Below are 21195 nucleotides of genomic sequence, written 5' to 3'. Positions count from 1 at the left end.
CCCCACTATATGAAAATTTGCTATTCAACGCTATTGGAAGCAATCACATAGATCAAAAGTCTAGTCAACAGAATATGCTGAGGTAATAAAAATCTAATTAGCAAACCAGGACAGGGAAGAATGTTTACACAAGTATCTGTCCTCAGGCCTTAGGCTTTCTAAGTCCGACTTGGAGTTTAAACATTGAACACTTTCGGGCTGAGGTATTTAACCCATTGCAAAGTGAAACAGAATGCACTAGTAAATCAGTTCCAACTCTCGTGTTTTTTTTTTTAACTGCAAGGATTGAAAATAAACTTACACACTCTCGGTTTCCCCAAACCACAGTAAAAGGCTTTAGCACCCAGCTTCCTATTCAACTCAAGCAACCTCAAGTATACACAGACAAAAATACAACTAAAATAGCTTCAAAGCAACACTGGACCAACAGATTACTAATACAATGTTTAACCACTTAAGACCCGGACCATTATGCAGGTTAAGGACCATGCCCCTTTTTTGCGATTCGGCACTGCGTCGATTAACTGACAATAGCGCGGTCGTGCGACGTGGCTCCCAAACAAAATTGGCGTCCTTTTTTTCCCCACAAATAAAGCTTTCTTTTGGTGGAAATTTGATCACCTCTGCGGTTTTTATTTTTTGCCCTATAAACAAAAATAGAGCGACAATTTTGAAGAAAAAAAAAATCAATATTTTTTAGTTTTTGCTATAATAAATATCCCCAAAAAAGATATAAAAACATTTTTTCCCTCAGTTTAGGCCAATACGTATTCTTCTACCCATTTTTGGTAAAAAAAAAAAAAAAAAAAAAAAATCGCAATAACTGTTTATCGATTGGTTTGCGCAAAATTTATAGCGTTTACAAAATAGGGGATAATTTTTTTTTTTTTTTTACTACTAATGGCGGCGATCAGCAATTTTTTTCGTGACTGCGACATTATGGCAGACACATCGGACAATTTTGACACATTTTTGGGACCAGTCATTTTTACAGCGAAAAGTTCTATAAAAATGCACCGATTACTGTGAAAATGCCAATTGCAGTTTAGGAGTTAACCACTAGGGGGCGCTGTAGGGGTTAAGTGTGACCTCATATGTGTTTCCAACTGTAGGGGGGTGGGGCTGGACGTGTGACGTCAGTGATCGTCTTTCCCTATATCAGGGAACAGACGATCACTGACATTGCCACAATGAACGAGGAAGGTGTGTTTACACACACACACCTCTCCCCGTTCTTCAGCTCCTGTGACCGATCGCGGGACACCGGCCGGCGATCAGGTCCGCAGGTCAGGCGGTCACGGAGCTTCGGACGGGGTTGCGAGCGTGCCGGCGCCCTCGAGACACCACGGTTGTGTTCTTAAAGAGGACGTACAGGTACGTGCTTGTGCCCAGCCGTGCCCTTCTGCCGACGTCTATCGCCGTGAAGGGGTCCTTAAGTGGTTAAAAGAGAGTGTAAGCATGCCATCAGTGGTGGCTGGTGTTTTTTTTGTGGGGGAGGCACAGCACAAACACCCTCTCCCCCTTGGCAGTGCGGTACAAGTGACCCGACCCCCCTGCTGTATGCCTGTCATTCCCATGTTACCTCATTTAGGTGGCGGAGTGCAGGCAGCTGCTCCGGAGTCCCCTCCAGCACCGTGGAAGGGCCACATCCAGGTGGCGTGGTGCTAGCAGCGATCCAAGGGGGGGGGGGGGTGTCTGTACTGATGCGGGTGTGTCTGCACCGAGGGGGTTCTATAGTTGGTGGGGGGGGGGTGACACCATTTTTTTCTGCACTGGGTGACACCAACCCTAGTGAAGCCACTGCAGTGGGGGAGATGTGGATATTACAGGGGGGGGGGGAATATTACAGTGGGGGGGGTGTGGATATTACAGTGGGGGGGGAATTTTTTTATTTATTTTTTTGCCGATCCGAAAAATGATCCGATCCGTGACTCCTGATCCGAGGAACGAACCAAACCGTGGGTTTTTTGATCCGTTGCACCCCTACCAGCCACTGTCTTGGGTCTTCATTGGATAGATTAATACAGGGCTCGACAAATCCCGGGCGCCAGGTCGCCATGGCGACTAGAAATAGGGTCCTGGCGACTTGGTTTGGAAGGGGGGCAAAAAAAAAAAAAAATTACAAGTTATTACCACCAGATGTGAGCTGGCGCCATCTGGTGGTGGCCGTTGGTATTACAAGTTAAGCATTACAAGTTAAACAGCAATTCTAATGTTGTTTTTCACTATTTTCACTGCCATCTTCTTCCCTCTAATTAGAACCCCCAAACATTATATATATTTTTTATCTGAACACCCTAGAGAATAAAATGGCGACCGTTTTGTGAAAAAATTACACTTTTCTTAATTAAAAAAATAAGACAACAGTAAAGTTATCCCCATTTTTTTTATATTATGAAAGACAATGTTACGCCGAGTAGATTCATACCCAACATGTCACGCTTCAAATTTGCATCCGCTCGTGGAATGCCGACAAACTTTTACCCTTTAAAATCTTCATAGGCGACGTTTAAAAAAAATCTACAGGTTGCATGTTTTGAGTTACAGAGGAGGTCTAAGGCTAGAATTATTGCTCTCGCTCTACCAATCGCGGCGATACCTCACATGTGTGGTTTGAACACCGTTTACATATGCGGGGCGCTGCTCACGTATGTGTTCGCTTCTGCGCGCAAGCTCGTCGGGACGTGGTGCGTTTTCTGGCTCCTAACTTTTTTACCTGGCTCCTAGATTCCAAGCAAATTTGTCAACCCCTGGATTAATAGCAGCAGGAGCCATTGAGTCCCACTGCTGTTCAACAAATCCTGTGACGCGGGAGTGGATCCTGGGACAGGAAAGTGCATTATTTATTTTTTTAATTCAGCAGCTACAGCATTTGTAGCTGCTGACTTTTAAATGTTTATAGGGTGAAGCTCCTCTTGGTACACACTCTGCAGAGGGTATCAGGAAATAGATGTTCCTAAAAACATGTCAGCTTTTCTGACAGCTGCTTCTCCTCTTCTTCCTTCCTCGGCTGTCAGGTGCTTTATTGAAAGTTATACAGGGAGATCAATGCTTTTAACTGCTCCCACCATCGCACCAATCACGCCCCAACTCCCGGTGTCCTCCACCGGGTCCTCCTCCCCATGTCAGGTTGAACTGGATGGACTTGTGTCTTTTTTCCAACCTGACTAACTATGTAACTATGCCCCAGATCTGTCAGGACGAAGAGTGGAGGAAGGAGATGTCAGGGGTCTGTTTAGACACCTGATATCTCACCAGTTATTTGGATAGAGGGGAGATGGATTAGAACACCGGTTAGTTTTTATTGTTTTGTCCCCGTCAGAGGGTGATACTCCATATTTGTCCAAGCTTCTATTATCATTGAAAGTGAAAGTAAATCACACTTTTCTGGGGACAACCCAAAATATAACAGGAGAAATCTTCCAATGGGGAAACTATTTCTGGTGACCTGGGGTTCCCCAAGAGATTCCAGAGATTTTCTCTCACTTCCAGTTTGGCTATGGAAAAGTTAAGGTACAGATCCCCCAACGGGACAAAAATAAACATTATCAGGGTTTTTAACCCTCCCTTACTCGATCCAAAAAAAAAAAAAAAAAAGGGGGGGGGGTTGCCTATAGTTCTACTTTAACAGCTTTCTTCAGCAGTGAAGGGTTAAAATCTCTATCAGTTTCTACTCTCTTTGATCATGTTCCCCTAATTTCTATCACAGTGACAACACATTACTACAACAGTGGGGGGAATCTCCAGAAGGGACACATACAAATTAAATATATACACACACACACATACAAATATATATATATATATATATAAAAAAGGGGGGAGATGAAGTCTTTATGGGTAAGTAGGAGTAGGGAACGCTAGCATTTTCACATTATTACAGGGGCAGGAAAGTGAGGCAAATCTCCAGAATGGGAACTCTGCAATAAAAACCTGGTTTTAATTTTTCCCTGCCATAACAAAAAAAAAAAAAAAAAAAAAACACAACAATAAAACACAACAATATGAACTTGAGCCAGTCTACTGCATCATAAATACAGTATAATGCCTGAGAAGGTTTTCACGTGAACTTGAAAAGTTACAGGCTTCCAATAGTTACTGAAAACAAAACCAAGCTGTCACAGGACAGGAACATACAACTCTGTCCAAAGAAGTCATCAATGGAAACCTGCACCAGAAGAAAACTATAAGCGGCCATTGTGAACAAGAAATGCTAGTTGCCTGGCTGTCACACCGATCCAATGGTCCCAGCTCCTCCCGATTCCAGGCAACGAATGTAGATCAGAAATTCTGATTTTATGACAAAGTACTGAAGCTCAAAGACGGCCAGCTGAGCTGCATTTCTAGGAGATCTGCAATGGTGGCCCAAGTATTTCTCTTAAATATGAGAAAGGATTTCAAGAACACACTGACATTTTTAGTTTCGTTTGGTGAACAATACAGAACATTGTACAGCACGGTGAAGATGGAGAATAGAGGGGGTCTGTGGTCATAGTGGTCTCTCTGGATAAGACAATTTAGACTCAGGAGGTAGAAATGGGAAATGTTATGTTATTCCCATAAGCCAATCACATCGTTACCTGGAGGGAAACTGATCATAGATGGATAGAATCCCAAAAGGAAAAGTCTTTTTTATAATTAGTACCCAAATTTTCAAAACATTTCAAAGTCGTTTAAAATATTTGATTTTGGAATGAATGGACTTCACCAAGCAAAAACCACATACAATGTTAGAAACCAAGAAACCTTTTTCTATCCCACTCTAATTTTCTAGACACTGCGGTTGAAAACGTAGATTTGACCCACTAATGATTAGAGAAACAAACGTTCTTAGAACATTCTTTTCCTCAGAATTTAGGTTTAAAATTCTACCCACCTCTTGCCAGGTTTAGGCTCTGTTCACACTATGGCGTGCCAGATTGCGGGCATAATCTACGCCATTCTGCATCCCCGCAAATCACTGGACGCTCTTGCGATCCCCATTATTTTCAATGGCACACAAATCACAACGCGATTTTGCCCCAATTGTCGAGCGACGAATTGCGCAAAACAGAATCACAAGACTCCTGTCGCCCAAAATAATTCAGTTTGTGTGATTTTACCACGATTCCCGCTGCAATTTGAGTGCCATTGAAAGTTAGGGGGATCGCAAGGGCGTCCGGCGATTTATAATTGTGGGCAGGCGATTCTGTCATAGTGTGAACAAAGTCACATTTTATTGGAAGATCATTATATATGAACTAGAGAACAGGGTCTCTGTGTCCTGGGGGGGGGGGGGTGTTTAGGGATCTCTGTCAGTATCCTGTGATGGGGGGTAGGGTGTATCTCCCTCTCTACCCTGTTTGGGGGAGGGGTGCTTGTTCTACACGAGAGGGAAGTCCTGTGAGGAGGGTACCATCTCTGTACCCTGTGAGTTGGTGGAGTCCTCTCCATCTATGACCTGTGAGTTTGGATGGGGGGGGGGGGGGGGGGTGTCCATGTACCATGTGATGAGAGGTCTATCTCTGCACCCTACAAGTTTGGGGGGTCCCCCTTGTGCGTTGAGCTGCGGGGGTCCATCTCTGTACCCTGCGAGCTGGGTGGGGGGGGTCCATCTCTGTACCCTGTGAGCTGGAGGGGGTCCTCCCCCTCTGTACACCGAGTGTGGGGGTCCATATCTAACCTGGGAGTTGGGGGGCCTCTCCCTGTGCGTTGAAAGGGTCGCCCCTTCTGTACACTCAGTTGGGAAGGGGGGGGGGGGTCCATCTCTGTATCCTGCAAGTTGGGGTTGTCCTCTCCCTGTGCGTTGGAGAGGGGGTCCTCCCCATCTGTACACTGAGTGTGGGGGGTCAACCCCCTCCGTACACTGAGTGTGGGGGGGCCATATCTGTACACTGAGTTGGGGGGTCCTCAGTAACCTGGGGGCCTATCCCTGTGCGTTGGAGAGGGTCCTCTGTACCCTGTGAGTTGGGGGGGGGGTGGTGCCCCCATGCTCTGTCCTTTGTGAGAGGGGGGGGGGGATATATGTACCCTGGGGGGTTTCTGTACACTGAGTTGGGGGAGGTGGTGTCCCCATTCTGTTTTTTGTGAGGGGGTATATATGTACCCTGGGGGGGGGGGGGTCTCTGTATCCTGTGAGTTGGGGGGTGGTGGTGGTGTCCCCATGCTCTGTCCTTTGTAAGAGAGAGGGGGGGAAGTATATGTACCCTGGGGTTTTCTGTATCCTGTGAGTTGGGGGGGGGGGTGTTTCCCCTTCTCTGTCCTTTGTGAAAGGGGAATGCACTCTCTGTACCCTATGATTGGAGGTCCTCTCTAGATCCTGTGACGTGGGGGTAGGGTGTCCCCCTTCTCTGTCCTTTGTGAGGGAGGGGGGTCTCTGTACCCTATGATTGGGGGTCCTCTCTAGATCCTGTGACGTGGGGGTAGGGTGTCCCCCTTCTCTGTCCTTTGTGAGGAAGGGGGTCTCTGTACCCTATGATTGGGGGTCCTCTCTAGATCCTGTGACGTGGGGGTAGGGTGTCCCCCTTCTCTGTCCTTTGTGAGAGAGGGGGGTCTCTGTACCCTATGATTGGGGGTCCTCTCTAGATCCTGTGACGTGGGGGTAGGGTGTCCCCCTTCTCTGTCCTTTGTGAGGGAGGGGGGTCTCTGTACCCTATGATTGGGGGTCCTCTCTAGATCCTGTGACGTGGGGGTAGGGTGTCCCCCTTCTCTGTCCTTTGTGAGGAAGGGGGTCTCTGTACCCTATGATTGGGGGTCCTCTCTAGATCCTGTGACGTGGGGGTAGGGTGTCCCCCTTCTCTGTCCTTTGTGAGAGAGGGGGGTCTCTGTACCCTATGATTGGGGGTCCTCTCTAGATCCTGTGACGTGGGGGTAGGGTGTCCCCCTTCTCTGTCCTTTGTGAGGGAGGGGGGTCTCTGTACCCTATGATTGGGGGTCCTCTCTAGATCCTGTGACGTGGGGGTAGGGTGTCCCCCTTCTCTGTCCTTTGTGAGGAAGGGGGTCTCTGTACCCTATGATTGGGGGTCCTCTCTAGATCCTGTGACGTGGGGGTAGGGTGTCCCCCTTCTCTGTCCTTTGTGAGGAAGGGGGTCTCTGTACCCCCTTCCTGTATCTGTATCTGTATGATTGGGGGTCCTCTCTAGATCCTGTAACGTGGGGGTAGGGTGTCCCCCTTCTGTCCTTTGTGAGGGAGGGGGGTCTCTGTACCCTATGATTGGGGGTCCTCTCTAGATCCTGTGACGTGGGGGTAGGGTGTCCCCCTTCTTTCCTTTGTGAGGGAGGGGGTCTCTGTACCCTATGATTGGGGGTCCTCTCTAGATCCTGTGACGTGGTGGTAGGGTGTCCCCCTTCTGTCCTTTGTGAGGGAGGGGGTCTCTGTACCCTATGATTGGGGGTCCTCTCTAGATCCTGTGACGTGGTGGTAGGGTGTCCCCCTTCTGTCCTTTGTGAGGGAGGGGGTCTCTGTACCCTATGATTGGGGGTCCTCTCTAGATCCTGTGACGTGGGGGTAGGGTGTCCCCCTTCTCTGTCCTTTGTGAGGGAGGGGGTCTGTGTACCCTATGATTGGGGGTTCTCTCTAGATCCTGTGACGTGGGGGTAGGGTGTCCCCCTTCTGTCCTTTGTGAGGAAGGGGGTCTCTATACCCTATGATTGGGGGTCCTCCCACACTGTCTCCAGTAACAATGGCGGGGCTGCACTCACCGATCAGGCGGCCCACCTCCTCCACACTCATGTAGACGTTCAGGCCGGGTTCGGTGGTCGCTCCTCCAGGCTGGGCCTCGCTGCCGGTCAGTAGAGTCGGGAAGACAATGAGCAGCAGTAGAAGGGACGGACAGCACAGCCCGGGGCCCGGCTGCCTCCCCCTCCACCAACCCGGGGGGTCCGGGGCCCCGGGCAGCATGTCTCTCACAGGCCGTGCTGAATCCCGGGGCCGTCCCGCACCATTCCCGCTCAGTTTATCCTTCCTTCTCCCTCAGAACGCCACTCCGAACACCGCACACCCCAAACCGCCCCGCCGCACTCTCCGGACTCCGTACAGATCTCGGCGCACGCGCTATCCCACCATACGCATTCGCCTTGCCGGGATTTCTGCCTTCTCCCGGCCACCGTCCTCAGCTATACTCCACTGCGCCCTCTGCTGGACGGCTGTGCTTTGTTGGGATTACTGAGAGTTTTTTTTGTGGTTGGGGGGGACTTTATTGACCAAACAAACAATAACAAGCGTGTTGAGGTGCCGCGCTCACTCCTATGGCACACCAAGGTGCTGTGAGCTGCTCAGCTATGCACAATAGTATGAGTGACACACATTTATCCCTCACTAGTCACACTACTGTCATGTATTTATTGCTACAGTATAACTAAAGGCAAATATATATTTTGTTTTGTTTTGCATAGACTGGAGAGGGTTAGAAACCATGGCATTTTTTTTAAATACAGTTTTTACATGATTAAATAAAAGCTGATCATTGTAAGCACCCCTACCAGTGGTAAATGGTTTGTCTCATCCTTGTAAACTGATACGTTCTTCTGGAGAGCTTGCGCTTTTAAAAAACAAAAGACTTACTGGCTGGATCACCAGATGAAAATAGAAGAAAGAAATCTTAAAAAACAAACTCAATGCAGCCTGCACATCTATGAATTGGCGAGCTGCAATATAATAAATGTTTGATTTTGGGTTTAATAATGCTTTAAGCCAAATGTATACTGTACACATTTCTCTCAGTGGATGGCTTGGAAGCCCTTCTCCTTTGGACAACTGTTGACAATTTGATTGACTTTTGTCAACGGTGGCTGATAGAACATTTTTATCAGAACAGTGCTGCATCCAATCAGATGCAACCGTTGTTCAGTTTTTTTTGTTTTTTTTTTAACAGCAGTTTTGCCTTTAGTTCTACGATAACCACTTCACGTCCTGGGAACATACCGTATGTCCTTGGGTTCAAGCAGCTATACCAGGATGATGCCAGGACCAACATTTCTAACCAGTGATGGGCTTTAATGTAAAAGTGATCAAAGCAGTGGTGGTGCGTCGATAAGGACCAATGGATAGATTCATGCATTGAATTAATATATCCATGGCCGCTGCTGCCACCCCTTATTCAGGTGCCCGGCCCCTTTTCGGACGCTGGGCGCCTGAATTCCAGCAGCAGGGGTGTGTTTTTGAAGCACCTGATTAGAACCATAGGCTCTAATAGGCGTAAAAAAAAGGTGACCTCAGATGTGTTAGAAAAGCGAATGAATATTAGTTTTACTAACACTGAACCCCCTCTCCGCCAATCAGGTGCTCGGGTCTGTTACCCGCCACCCGATTGGCTGAAAGGACAGGCGCTGTGATTGGACACCTATCAGGAGGAGAGGACAGGAGGAGACGCATTGAGGACACCGCTCGCCACCGTCACCCGCTGCCCCATCGAGACAGGGTAAGTGCCAGGCAGACGGCTAGCAGGCGGGGGGGGGGGGTCACAGTGGTGGCATTTAGTGGCAGCATTGGATGGCACAGTGGCAGCATTCGATGGGCACAGTAGCAGCATTTGATGGCACAGTGGCAGCATTTGATGGGCACAGTGGCAGCCTTTGATGGGCACAGTGGCTGCAATTGATGGGCACAGTGGCTGCAATTGAAAGGGAAAGTGGCGGCATTTGATGGCACAGTGGCTGCAATTGATGTGCACAGTGGCTGCTTTTGATGGGCACAGTGGCTGCGATTGATGGCACAGTGAGGCTGCAATTGATGGGATTGTTTTTTCAGAACATTTAGAGCACCAGCCCCCACTTGATCAGAGTGGCTCTAAAGCCGCCTGATCACTTCTACAGGGTGCAGAAGAGAAGCCCATTCCCCCCACCCATTGCCTTTACCAGGTGATCAGGGAGCCCAGGACCACCATTGCTTTGCTTTTTTGTGACCTGAGAGGTGGGCACAGCTATACCCTCCTCCCCTCTGCCCTCTGTGATGTAAGAAACTGAAAGCGAGGAGGATTTAATCACCTCTGGTTTTGGTTTGAGGTTTACAAGCCATTACCTACTTGCATAGTGTCTGATCAAACCAGTCTCGGATTGATCAGATGCTTTTGATGGCAGAGGAGAGATCTAGGATTTAACCAGTTAAGGATCAGCCGCCGCAGTTGTACTGCTGCAATGTGGCTGCTTCCCGCAAATTGCTGTTATTGTACGTCGGCTCGTACACAGCGATTTGTGGGCCAGCGGGGAAGCCAATTAGCAGGTGGGGCAGACTTGATGTGATCATTTGCCGCAGTGACAGAGCGGGGATCTTCCGGTGTAAACAAGGCAAATCTCCATTCTGACAGGGGGAATCATACAGATCCTGTCTTTCTTCTATGCAGGAAGACAAATCTGTGTGTTTCCAGTCACACAGCCCCCCATACAGTTAGTAAACACACTGAGGGAACACATTTAACCCCTTGATCGCCACTGATGTTAACACCTCCCTTACCAATGTCATTAGTACATTAACAGTGCATATTTCTAGCACTAATTATTGTAATAATGTCACTGGTTGCCAAAAAAGTGTCACAAATGTCAGTTAGGTGTCTGATCTATTCGCTGCAATGTCGCAGTCCGGCTAAAAATCACCGATCGCCGCTATTACTAGTAAAAAATAAATAAATAATAAAACTGACATAAATCTATTCCCTATTTTGTAGACGCTATGGGCCAAATCCACAAAGACCCGGCGTAACGGCGAAATTCTAATTTAAGTAACACTGCCTTAAAATTTCTACCTAAGTGCCCGATCCACAAAGCACTTACCTAGAAATTTCTGGCCGTGTAACTTAAATTCCGCCGGCGCAAGGCGTTCCTCATTTCATGGGCGATTCCCATTTAAATGAGGCGCGCTCCCGCGCCGGCCGTACTGCGCATGCTCGTGAAGTCATTTTCCAGACGTGCATAGCGCGAAATTACGTTACGCCGGGCTTTGTGGATTGCGACGGGTCAATAAAGTTGCGTCGAAAAAAAAAAAGATACGGCGCGAAAAAAAAAATTCAAATTCGAAAAAAAAACGCGTCGCTAGACAGAAGGGTCTGCTTTTACATGGTGTACTAACTTTACACCATGTAAAAGCAGCCCTAATTTTGCGTATGCAACTTAATACTTACGGAGAAAAAACGAAGCAGAAAAGCTTCGTGGATCTCCATAAGTGCTAATTTGCATACCCGAGGCGGCATTTCGACACGAAATGCCCCCAGCGGCGGATGCCGTACTGCATCCTAAGATCCGGCAGTGTAATTCAATTACACATGCCGGATCTTCTCCCTAACTATGGAAAACTGATTCTGTGGATCAGTTCCATAGTTAGGACCAGGGATACGACGGAGTAACAGCAGTTACTCCGTCGTATCTCTTTTGAGGATTTGGCCCTATAACTTTTACGCAAAAAAAAAATCAATATACGCTTATTGTGATTTGACCAAAAATATGTAGAAGAATATTTATTGGCCTAAACTGATGAAGAAAAATCATTTTTTAATTGTTTTGGGGATATTTATTATATCAAAAAGTAAAAAATATTGTTTTTCACAATTGTCGCTTTTTTTTTGTTTATATCGCAAAAAATAAAAAGCGCAGAGGTGATCAAATACCACCCAAAGAAAGTTCTATTTGTGGGGGAAAAAAAAAAACAATTTTGTTTGGGTACAGTGTCGCACGACCGCGTAATTGTCAGTTAAATTGACGCAGTGCCATAACGCAAAAAATTGCCCGGTCATTAAGGGGGGAAATCCTTCCGGTCCTTAAGTGATTAATAGACCCCAGATCTCACAGCCCATGCTAAAAAAAAGAATGTTGTTCATCCCCTCATGATAGCAGTAAAGTTCAACCAAGAAAAAAAATGCAAGAAACAGCGTAAATTTGTTTTATAAAATAAAAATGTAAAAAATTTAAAGCAACCCCATCCCCCCACGCTTATGTGAAAATCTGCACGCAGGACCGCCAATAAGGGTCTACCGCTGGTCCACCTGTATGGGGTCAAGGTGCCATCAGCTTAACAAGGGAACCTGTGCAGCTGACAAGCAAAGGGAAGGGGAGGGGATCTGAATAGGATCTGAAAACAATCCCCTGTAGTTCTTCCCTGCAGCGGCTTCTCCTCCTCTCCCTCCTGCCAGATTTCAGCTGCTGCAATTGAGAACTACAGTGTAGCAGTTCCAGTAAATGCTACCCCCGCAGCCCCTCCTCTCCAGGTTCCACTTCCTTCTGCAGCCAGAGCCCCCCTGTGTGCTCCCTTGGTCCCCCACCCCAGTCATTGCTGCTGGCACCCCCTGCTTTTCCTCTCACTGGTTGCTGGAGGGATTACTTCAGGATGGAGAGCAGGGGGAATTCGTGATCAGTACCCCTAATATTTCACCAACCCTCCCTCAACAGGGCTGTTAAAAAAAATAAGTAAAAAAAAAATAGTTTAAAATAATAAAAAAATACAATAAAATTGTAAATAAATAATAAATAAATACAATTGTATATAATAATAATAATAATAATAATAATAATAATAATAATAATACAATTGTAAAAAATAATGAAAAATAAAATTGTAAAAAATAGAATAAAAATAAATAAATAAATAAGGGCTCATTCCAATGGGATTTCTGGCCCATACAGTGTAAATGAGAGATTTGTTTTTTTGGCTGGGGCTGCCTGTCACTCCATGGGGACATAGCTGCTGGATGAACACAGATGCAGGTCCTAATTATGACAGGTGTGTAGGGGTGGATGAGTGGTCCCAACTTTACCCTGTCTCTGTTCGGGGCCGTACATTTGCACCCACACGCCAGTCAAATTATTACCTGCAGCTGTGTTCGTAATGCTGCTGCGTCCCCATAGCCACTTAAAAAGAAAAAAAAAAATGATTCACAGTGTACAGGCCAAAGTGTCCACGTGAATAAGCCCCAAGACCTCATTCACCCACAGAGCTTTATTTATTTACTTAATACAGATTTATCCTTTAGATTTAGCAGGAATTGTGTAAGTTCTGTTGTGCTTGTGTAATGTATGCCACCGGCGTAACGGCAATGTGCAATCCAAAACATTTGTGATTCGTGAATAATCACCACCTTCCAATATATGCTCTTACCAGAAAATGGTAGAAAATGTGCCTGTGTTGTGCCTTAATCTCTGTGTTTTTTTAACCACTTCAATACCGGGCCCTTTACCCCCTTCCTGCCCAGGACAATTTTCAGCTTTTAGTGCTGTCGCAGCGCTTTGAATGACAATTGCGCGGTTATACAACACTGTACCCAAACTACATTTTTATCATTTTTTTCCCCACAAATAAAGCTTTCTTTTGGTGGTATTTGATCACCTCTGCGGTTTAAATTATTTGCGCTATAAACAAAAAAAGCTGACAATTTCGAAAAACAAAACAAATGGGCACTGATAGGTGGTGCTGATAGGCGGCACTGATGGGCACTGATAGGTGGCACTGGATAGGTAGCACTGATGAGGAGCTACTGACTGGCATGACTGAGTGGCATCTGAAGTCCACTGACAGGCATTACTGATGTGGCACTGATTGGCACTTTTATGGACACTGATTGCCACTTTTATGGGCACTGGCATGCATTTATTATGGGGCACAGGCTGGCAGGTGATGGGCACATCTGATGGGGGCTGCACTGATAATCAATGTGCTGATTATCAGTGCAGACCCCCCTCTGACAGGGAGAGCCGCCGATCATGCTCTCCCTGTCAGTGTGAACCAAGTCTATCCAGAATCCCAGTAATGGCCTGTGCTGGCCATTCCATTTGCAGGGAACCAGCGTGCGATTGAAGCCTCAGTATCATTGAGGGAAGCTTCCTGATGATGCATTTCACATGTGAAACCCATTGAGGCTAGTTATGTGATGCTGACGTAATTTCTTGCCCATAACCCGCATTGATACTGAGGCTGCTCTGTTGCAGTGGATTTGCACAGAGCAGCCCAGATCCTCCTCTTCTCAGGTCCTTCTTCAGTGCTCCTGGCCCCTCCCTCCTGTTCAGTGCCCCACAGCAAGCAGCTTCTATGGGGACACCTGAGCTGAATCACAGCTTCCTGAGTTCATTTAGACATGGAGTCCCGACCTGGCCCCACCCCTCTCTCCCCTGATTAGCTACCTGACTTTCAATGACAGCAGCGGGTGCCAAAGGCGTTGCTGCTGTGTCTTAGCCAATCAGGAAGTAGAATTTGGATGGCTGGGACACTTGTGGACATCGCTGGACAGAGAGGGACCTCAGATAAGTATTAGGGGGGCTAAGGGAGCCTGCTGCATTCAGAATGCTTTTTATCTTAATGCACAGAATGCAGTACTAAACCTGAAAGCATATATTAATTATATTGCAGCTTACCAATTCTCTGTTATTGCGGCTGCATTAGTTTTATTTTTTAAGACTTTTCTTCCCCTTTATACTCACCTGATAAACCGGACAGTAAGTCTGTTTTTTTTAAACTTCTTTTAACCACTTCAATACTGAGCACTTTCACCCCCTTCCTACCTAGGCCAATTTTTGTCTTTCATTGTGGTTGCACTTTGAATGACAATTGCACGGTCATGCAACACTGCATAGCTGCACTCATAGGCGGCACTGATAAGCTGCACTGATCTGCACTGAAGGGGCTGCACTTATAACAGGGCACTGATGATCACAAGATGTCAGAGACCATAGACGTGTTACAGTAGATAGTCAGAGACCACGATCGTGCTACAAAAGATGGTCACAGACTGTGGACATTCTACAAAATATGATCAGAGACTACAGACATGCTGCAAAGTATAGTCAGAGACCATGGACTTGTTTCAAAAGATGGTCAGCAACTATAGACATGCCACTAAGTACGGTCAGAAACTATAGACATGCTACAAAAGATGGTAAGAGACCATGGACATGCTAAAAAAGATGGCGAGGGACCATGGACATGCTAAAAAAGATGGTGAGAGACTATAGACATGCCACAAAGTATGGTCAGAGTCAGAGACTATGGGAATGCTTCAAAAGACGGTGAGAGACCATGGACATGCTATAAAAGATGGTGAGAGACCATGGACATGCTAAAAAAGATGGTGAGAGACCATGGACATGCTAAAAAAGATGGTGAGAGACCATGGACAAGCTACAAAAGATGGTCAGAGACTATAGACATGCTACAAAAGATGGCCAGAAACTATGGGAATGCTACAAAAGATGGTTAGAGTAAGAGACTATGGGAATGCTACAAAATATGGTCAGAGTCAGAGACTATAGGAATGCTACAAAATATGGTCGGAGACTATAGACATGCTACAAAAGATGGTGAGAGACCATGGACAAGCTAAAAAAGATGGTGAGAGACCATGGGCATGCTACAAAAGATGGTGAGAGACCATGGACATGCTACAAAAGATGGTGAGAGACCATGGACAAGCTACAAAAGATGTTGAGAGACCATGGACATGCTACAAAAGATGGTGAGAGACCATGGACATGCTACAAAAGATGGTGAGAGACCATGGACATGCTACAAAAGATGGTCAGAGACTATAGACATGCTACAAAAGATGGCCAGAAACTATGGGAATGCTACAAAAGATGGTTAGAGTAATAGACTATGGGAATGCTACAAAATATGGTCAGAGTCAGAGACTATAGGAATGCTACAAAATATGGTCGGAGACTATAGACATGCTACAAAAGATGGTGAGAGACCATGGACAAGCTAAAAAAGATGGTGAGAGACCATGGACATGCTACAAAAGATGGTGAGAGACCATGGACATGCTACAAAAGATGGTGAGAGACCATGGACAAGCTACAAAAGATGTTGAGAGACCATGGACATGCTACAAAAGATGGTGAGAGACCATGGACATGCTACAAAAGATGGTGAGAGACCATGGACATGCTACAAAAGATGGTGAGAGACCATGGACAAGCTACAAAAGATGTTGAGAGACCATGGACATGCTACAAAAGATGGTGAGAGACCATGGACATGCTACAAAAGATGGTGAGAGACCATGGACAAGCTACAAAAGATGTTGAGAGACCATGGACATGCTACAAAAGATGGCCAGAGACTATGGGAATGCTACAAAAGATGGCCAGAGTCAAAGACTATGGGAATGCTACAAAAGATGGCCAGAGTCAGAGACTATGGGAATGCTACAAAAGATGGTCGGAGACTATGGACATGCTACAAAAGATGGTCGGAGACTATGGACATGATATATGAGTTGCTGGAGACTGGGAACATGCTTCAGGACACATTATATGAGACTGCTAGAGATAACTACGATTACAGACTCTACAAAGCAATGCTTCCACATCTGTGTATACTACAGCCCCATTAAACTGGCCGTACACCAGTAGAATGTTGTTTTAAAAAAAAAAGAAATATTCCACATTTGTTTGATTCTCTAATGATTAAGGAGGTCAGATCAGAGATTGTTTTTGACTGTAGTGAGGGGAAAAAACAAAGTAACAGGATGGGATTTTTCTTTTCTCTTCTTTTGAACAAACAAAATTCTAACTGTGTATGCGTTTTTTGCTGTGGAGGAATCATAGTGATTATAAGGCACATGTGCATCCCAAAGTTGAACATAGAGTTCCATCATTGGCATGGCAAATTAAGCACATTTTTCAGGTTTTTTATATGAAATTCATTAAGTACATAATTGGGTTGATTTAATGAAATGTGTGTCCTCACACAATAGATTGTGTGAATATTAGACTCAATTATCCAATCACATGCAGATGAAATACTTAAATGAGGATTTACTTTTCACACAATTGGATACTTACAGTAAACATTCACACCATTTGTGTGCGAAGAATTCTCAAGGCCTTTCGTACATCGGCCTCAGTGGTACTATTGAATGCTTCGATTTTTCAGAATGGACGTTCAAACAAAATGCAGTTGGTGTATGGTCAGCTATACTTGTCACACATTTGGTATGTCTTTTAGCAGGTCCTAAAATATAAGATCACAGAAAAAAAAATACCATGCTAAAAGTAAATGGACAGAACAAAAAAGTATAATAGCATCAAAGAAATAAAATGAAACAATTTAAAATAGTACTAAAATCTTATGCCACGTACACACAATCGGAATTTCCGACAACAAATGTTCGATGTGAGCTTTTGGTCGGATATTCCGACCGTGCATTGGCTCCGTCGGACATTTGCTGTGGGAATTTCCGACAACAAATGTTTGAGAGCAGGTTCTCAATTTTTCCGACAACAAAAGTTCTTGTCGGAAATTCCGATTGTCGGCAATTCCGACGCACAAAAATCCTACGCATGCTCGGAATCAATTTGACGCATGCTCAGAATAAATAAACTTAATATTTCTCGGCTGGTCGTAGTGTTGTAAGTGACCACGTTCGGAATGTTCGACAACATTTGTGTGACTGTGTGTATGGTTTGAGCCAACATTCCGTCGGAAAAAAATCCACAGTTTTATTGTCGGAATGTCCGATCGCATATGCGGCATTAATGTTTTTTTTTTACCCTAATGCATTCTCTGCATTACGGTAAAAAAAAAAAAACCCACTACCTATCCTACCCCATCCCTAAACACCTACCTGGCTCCAAGTCAGAGCTCCAGGGTTGTCTCTGGCTCTAACACCACTCCCCTCACCTTCCTGCTTCCACAGGAGAAACTGAGAACATCAGAGCCATAGGTTCCTGCTTCTGTCAGTCAAACTCCTGTGAAGAGGGAGTGGCTTACCAGTGCTGTGTGTATTTAGTGAAGCATGCGCATGCATGGGTGCCTCCTTAGCAGCTGGCTTGCTACAGGAGGCACCCAGAGGAGGGAGAAGGTGAAAGCACTGGTAAGGGACTGCCACAGGGGGGAGGAAATAAATACAATTGCACAGATAAAGTAAGTATTACCAGGGCTTTTTTTCAGGGGGAACTTGGGGGAACTCAGTTCCACCACCTCTGGCTCTGACCCTTTGGTACCCGCTCACTACAATCACTTGTAAACACAGAAGTCTGGTTTCTGTGTTTATAAGTGACAGCTCTGCACTCTGTGTGTAACCCCCCTGAACTCTGCACTCTGTATGTAATGCAATCCTGGTACTTAATGCCCCTTTAAGACCCTTCTACTGTTTGTGAAATCTGAACAGGGTCGTGGTTGAGTTCCTGCACCTATTTTCTGAGAAAAAAAGCTCTGAGTATTACCTCTTTTTTATTATAAAAAACAAAGCTAGCAAACTACTGGAGGCCTAAAGAATGCTTTTTCTTTAGTGGTTTCAGAGAGCACAAAAACACAGATTATTATCTTCAGTGGTCCTGAGGGCCGCACAATAGGTGACAGAGAATCGCATGTGGCCCCCAAGCCGCAGGGTGGGCAGCAGTGTCATGCATAGTCTCAGAATGGTCATGCACACTACATTATGAAAATAAATGTTTTGTATTTGTACATTGTATCATATTACTATTGTGAGCGCACACTCTGAGCCAACTGTGACCACTCAGCAATTCACATGATGGCAATTGTACCCAGACCTTCCAGTCTAACCCACATGTGTATCCTTAAAAAGCAGCATGACTAAATGTATACCAAAAAATGACGGGAATGTGGCTTTTCTGCGCCTCCACATTTCTCTTCTTTAGTAAATTACACCCTGCTAGTACTACCACAATGCATATAAAGAGATGACTGACTAATGCATGTTTATCCCTCAGGAAACAGTGTTGGGTTTGCAGTTTGCAATTTATCCCCATTGTTTTCACACAGATCATGTGATACACATTGCTACATAGAGAACATCCTTGTATGGCTAAAATCAATGGATTGTTGTCTCTTACAAGTGAGCGCCATCTAGTGCCAATTTTAGTGTATGTCGACAGGCAAGGGAAAGATCCTCTTTCATAACCCCCTTCCCCAAAAGATACTGGTGATGATATTTTTTATTTTTTATTTGATTAACTCTAAAAGAACATGACTATTGCACAATCAATACATAGATAAATAAATAAATATAATAATAATAATAATAATAATAATAATAATAATAATAATAATAATAAAAGAACATGAATACTTAGGGTCATTTCACACCAGCTGTGGTGCATGAAAAATGCATTTCCCCATAGCTCCCAACTGTCCCTGACTTCGAGAGACTGTCCCTGATCTGGAACAAAGTCCCTCTGTCCCTCTTTCCTCTTCATTTGTACCTCGTTGTAGTCTGATCTATATAGTTATATGTAAAATGCACTTTTAATCTTTGAAAAAGTGTTTCCCAGTGCCTTCATTCAATATCTAAATTGCTGCATTTGAAAATACCAAAAGCCAGTGTAAAGGAATACTAGTGGGGAAAAAAGCACTTGTGGATTTAACTAAGATTTTTTTTTATATACCTCTCCTTTAACGGGGCGTGGCAGGGGTCCTATGGATACTTACGTTTGTTAATGGGTGTATTCGTTCCCATCTCAAAAGGTTGGGAGGCAATGCTGTATCCTGGCCTAGGCCAACAAGGCTTAGGTCGCGTACACACGATCGGTCAAAACCGCTGAAAACGGACTGAAGGTCCGTTTTCATCGGTCCAAACTGATCGTGTGTGGGCCCCATCGGTCAGTTATCCTTCGGTCAAAAAATTTAGACCTTGCTTTAAAATTTAACCGATGGATGCCTAACCGATAGGTCAAAACCGTTAGTATGCAAAAGCATCGGTTAAAAACCCGCGCATGCTCAGAATCAAGTCGACGCATGCTTGGAAGCATTGAACTTCGTTTTTTTCAGCACGTCGTTGTGTTTTACTTCACCGCGTTCTGACAAGATCGGTTAATTAACCGATGGTGTGTAGGCACATCAGACCATCAGTCAGCTTCATAGGTTAACCGATGACAACGGTCCTTCGGACCGTTCTCATCGGATGGACTGATCGTGTGTACGCGGCCTTAGGCCTAAGGCAGCACTTTGCAGGGGGGCAGCACGGAAAGAGTCCCCGTCGGCTAACGCTACACTGTTAGTGTAACGCAAGCTTCTTCTAATTTTGACTGTCCTATCATCCTGGACCTCAAACCTTCCTCACTGTGCTACAGTTGCATTAAAAAGTATGTAAACCCTTTTGGAATGATATGGATTTCTGCACAAATTGGTCATAAAATGTGATCTGATCTTCATCTAAGTCACAACAATAGACAATCACAGTCTGCTTAAACTAATAACACACACATAAATAAATATTACCATGTTTTTATTGAACACATCATGTAAACATTCACAGTGCAGGTGGAAAAAGTATGCGCACCCTTGGATTTAATAACTGTTGAACCTCCTTTGGCAGCAATAACTTCAACCAAACATTTCCTGTTGTTGCAGATCAGATGTGCACACTGGTCAGGAGTAATTCTTGACCATTCCTCTTTACAGAACTGTTTCAGTTCAGCAATATTCTTGGGATGTCTGGTGTGAATCGCTTTCTTGAGGTCATGCCACAGCATCTCAATCGGGGTGAGGTCAGGACTCTGACTGGGCCAGAAGGCGTATTTTCTTCTGTTTAAGCCATTCTGTTGTTGATTTACTTCTATGCTTTGGGTAGTTGTCATGTTGCAACACCCATCTTCTGTTGAGCTTCAGCTGGTGGATAGATGGCCTTAAGTTCTCCTGCAAAATGTCTTGATAAACTTGGGAATTATTTTTTCCTTCGATGATAGCAATCTGTCCAGGCCCTGACGCAGCAAAGCAGCCCCAAACCATGATGCCCCCACCACCATACTTCACAGTTGGGATGAGGTTTTGATGTTGGTGTGCTGTGCCTCTTTTTCTCCACACATAGGGCTAGATTCAGCAAGAATTTACACCGGCGTATCTAGAGATATACCGCGTAAATTCAAAGATGTGCCGATGTATCTTCTTTCTGTATTCAGAAAGCATTATACGCCAAAATTAGGCTAAGATCCGACTGGCGTAAGTCTCTTACGCCATCGTATCCTAGGGTGAATATTTACACTGGCCGCTAGGTGGCGCTGCCGTAGATTTCAGCGTAGAATATGCAAATGAGCTGGATACGCCGATTCAGAAACGTACGTGCGCCCGGCGGATTTTTTTACGTCGTTTGCGTGAGGCTTTTTCCGGCATAACGTTACTCCTGCTATATGAGGCATAGCCAATGTTAAGTATGGATGTCGTTCCCGCGTCGAATTTTGTAAATTTTACGTCGTTTGCGTAAGTCGTTTGCGAATAGGGCTTTGCGTAAATTACGTTAACGTCAAAAGCATTGACTATTTGCGACGTGTTTAGGAGCA

The 21195-nt window shown here is 45.2% G+C and overlaps 1 protein-coding gene across 2 annotated transcripts in view; it reads right to left on the bottom strand.

The window, feature by feature from the left end:
• Window positions 1-8084, bottom strand: part of RYK (receptor like tyrosine kinase) — a 209455-nt gene extending 201371 nt beyond the window's left edge. The window contains exon 1 of one of the 2 annotated variants that reach the window (XM_040348747.1): window positions 7681-8084. In XM_040348747.1, the coding sequence (XP_040204681.1) occupies window positions 7681-7879 (199 nt within the window). In that variant the 5' untranslated portion in view covers window positions 7880-8084. The remainder of the gene's footprint in view (window positions 1-7680) is intronic. The other variant, XM_040348746.1, reaches the window with a different exon arrangement.
• Window positions 8085-21195: the final 13111 nt, after the last annotated feature.

Source organism: Rana temporaria, chromosome 4 (assembly GCF_905171775.1).
Source record: "Rana temporaria chromosome 4, aRanTem1.1, whole genome shotgun sequence".
NCBI lineage: Eukaryota > Metazoa > Chordata > Amphibia > Anura > Ranidae > Rana > Rana temporaria.
Note: the sequence above shows the minus strand (reverse complement) of the source record. Positions and strands in the feature narration are given on the sequence as shown.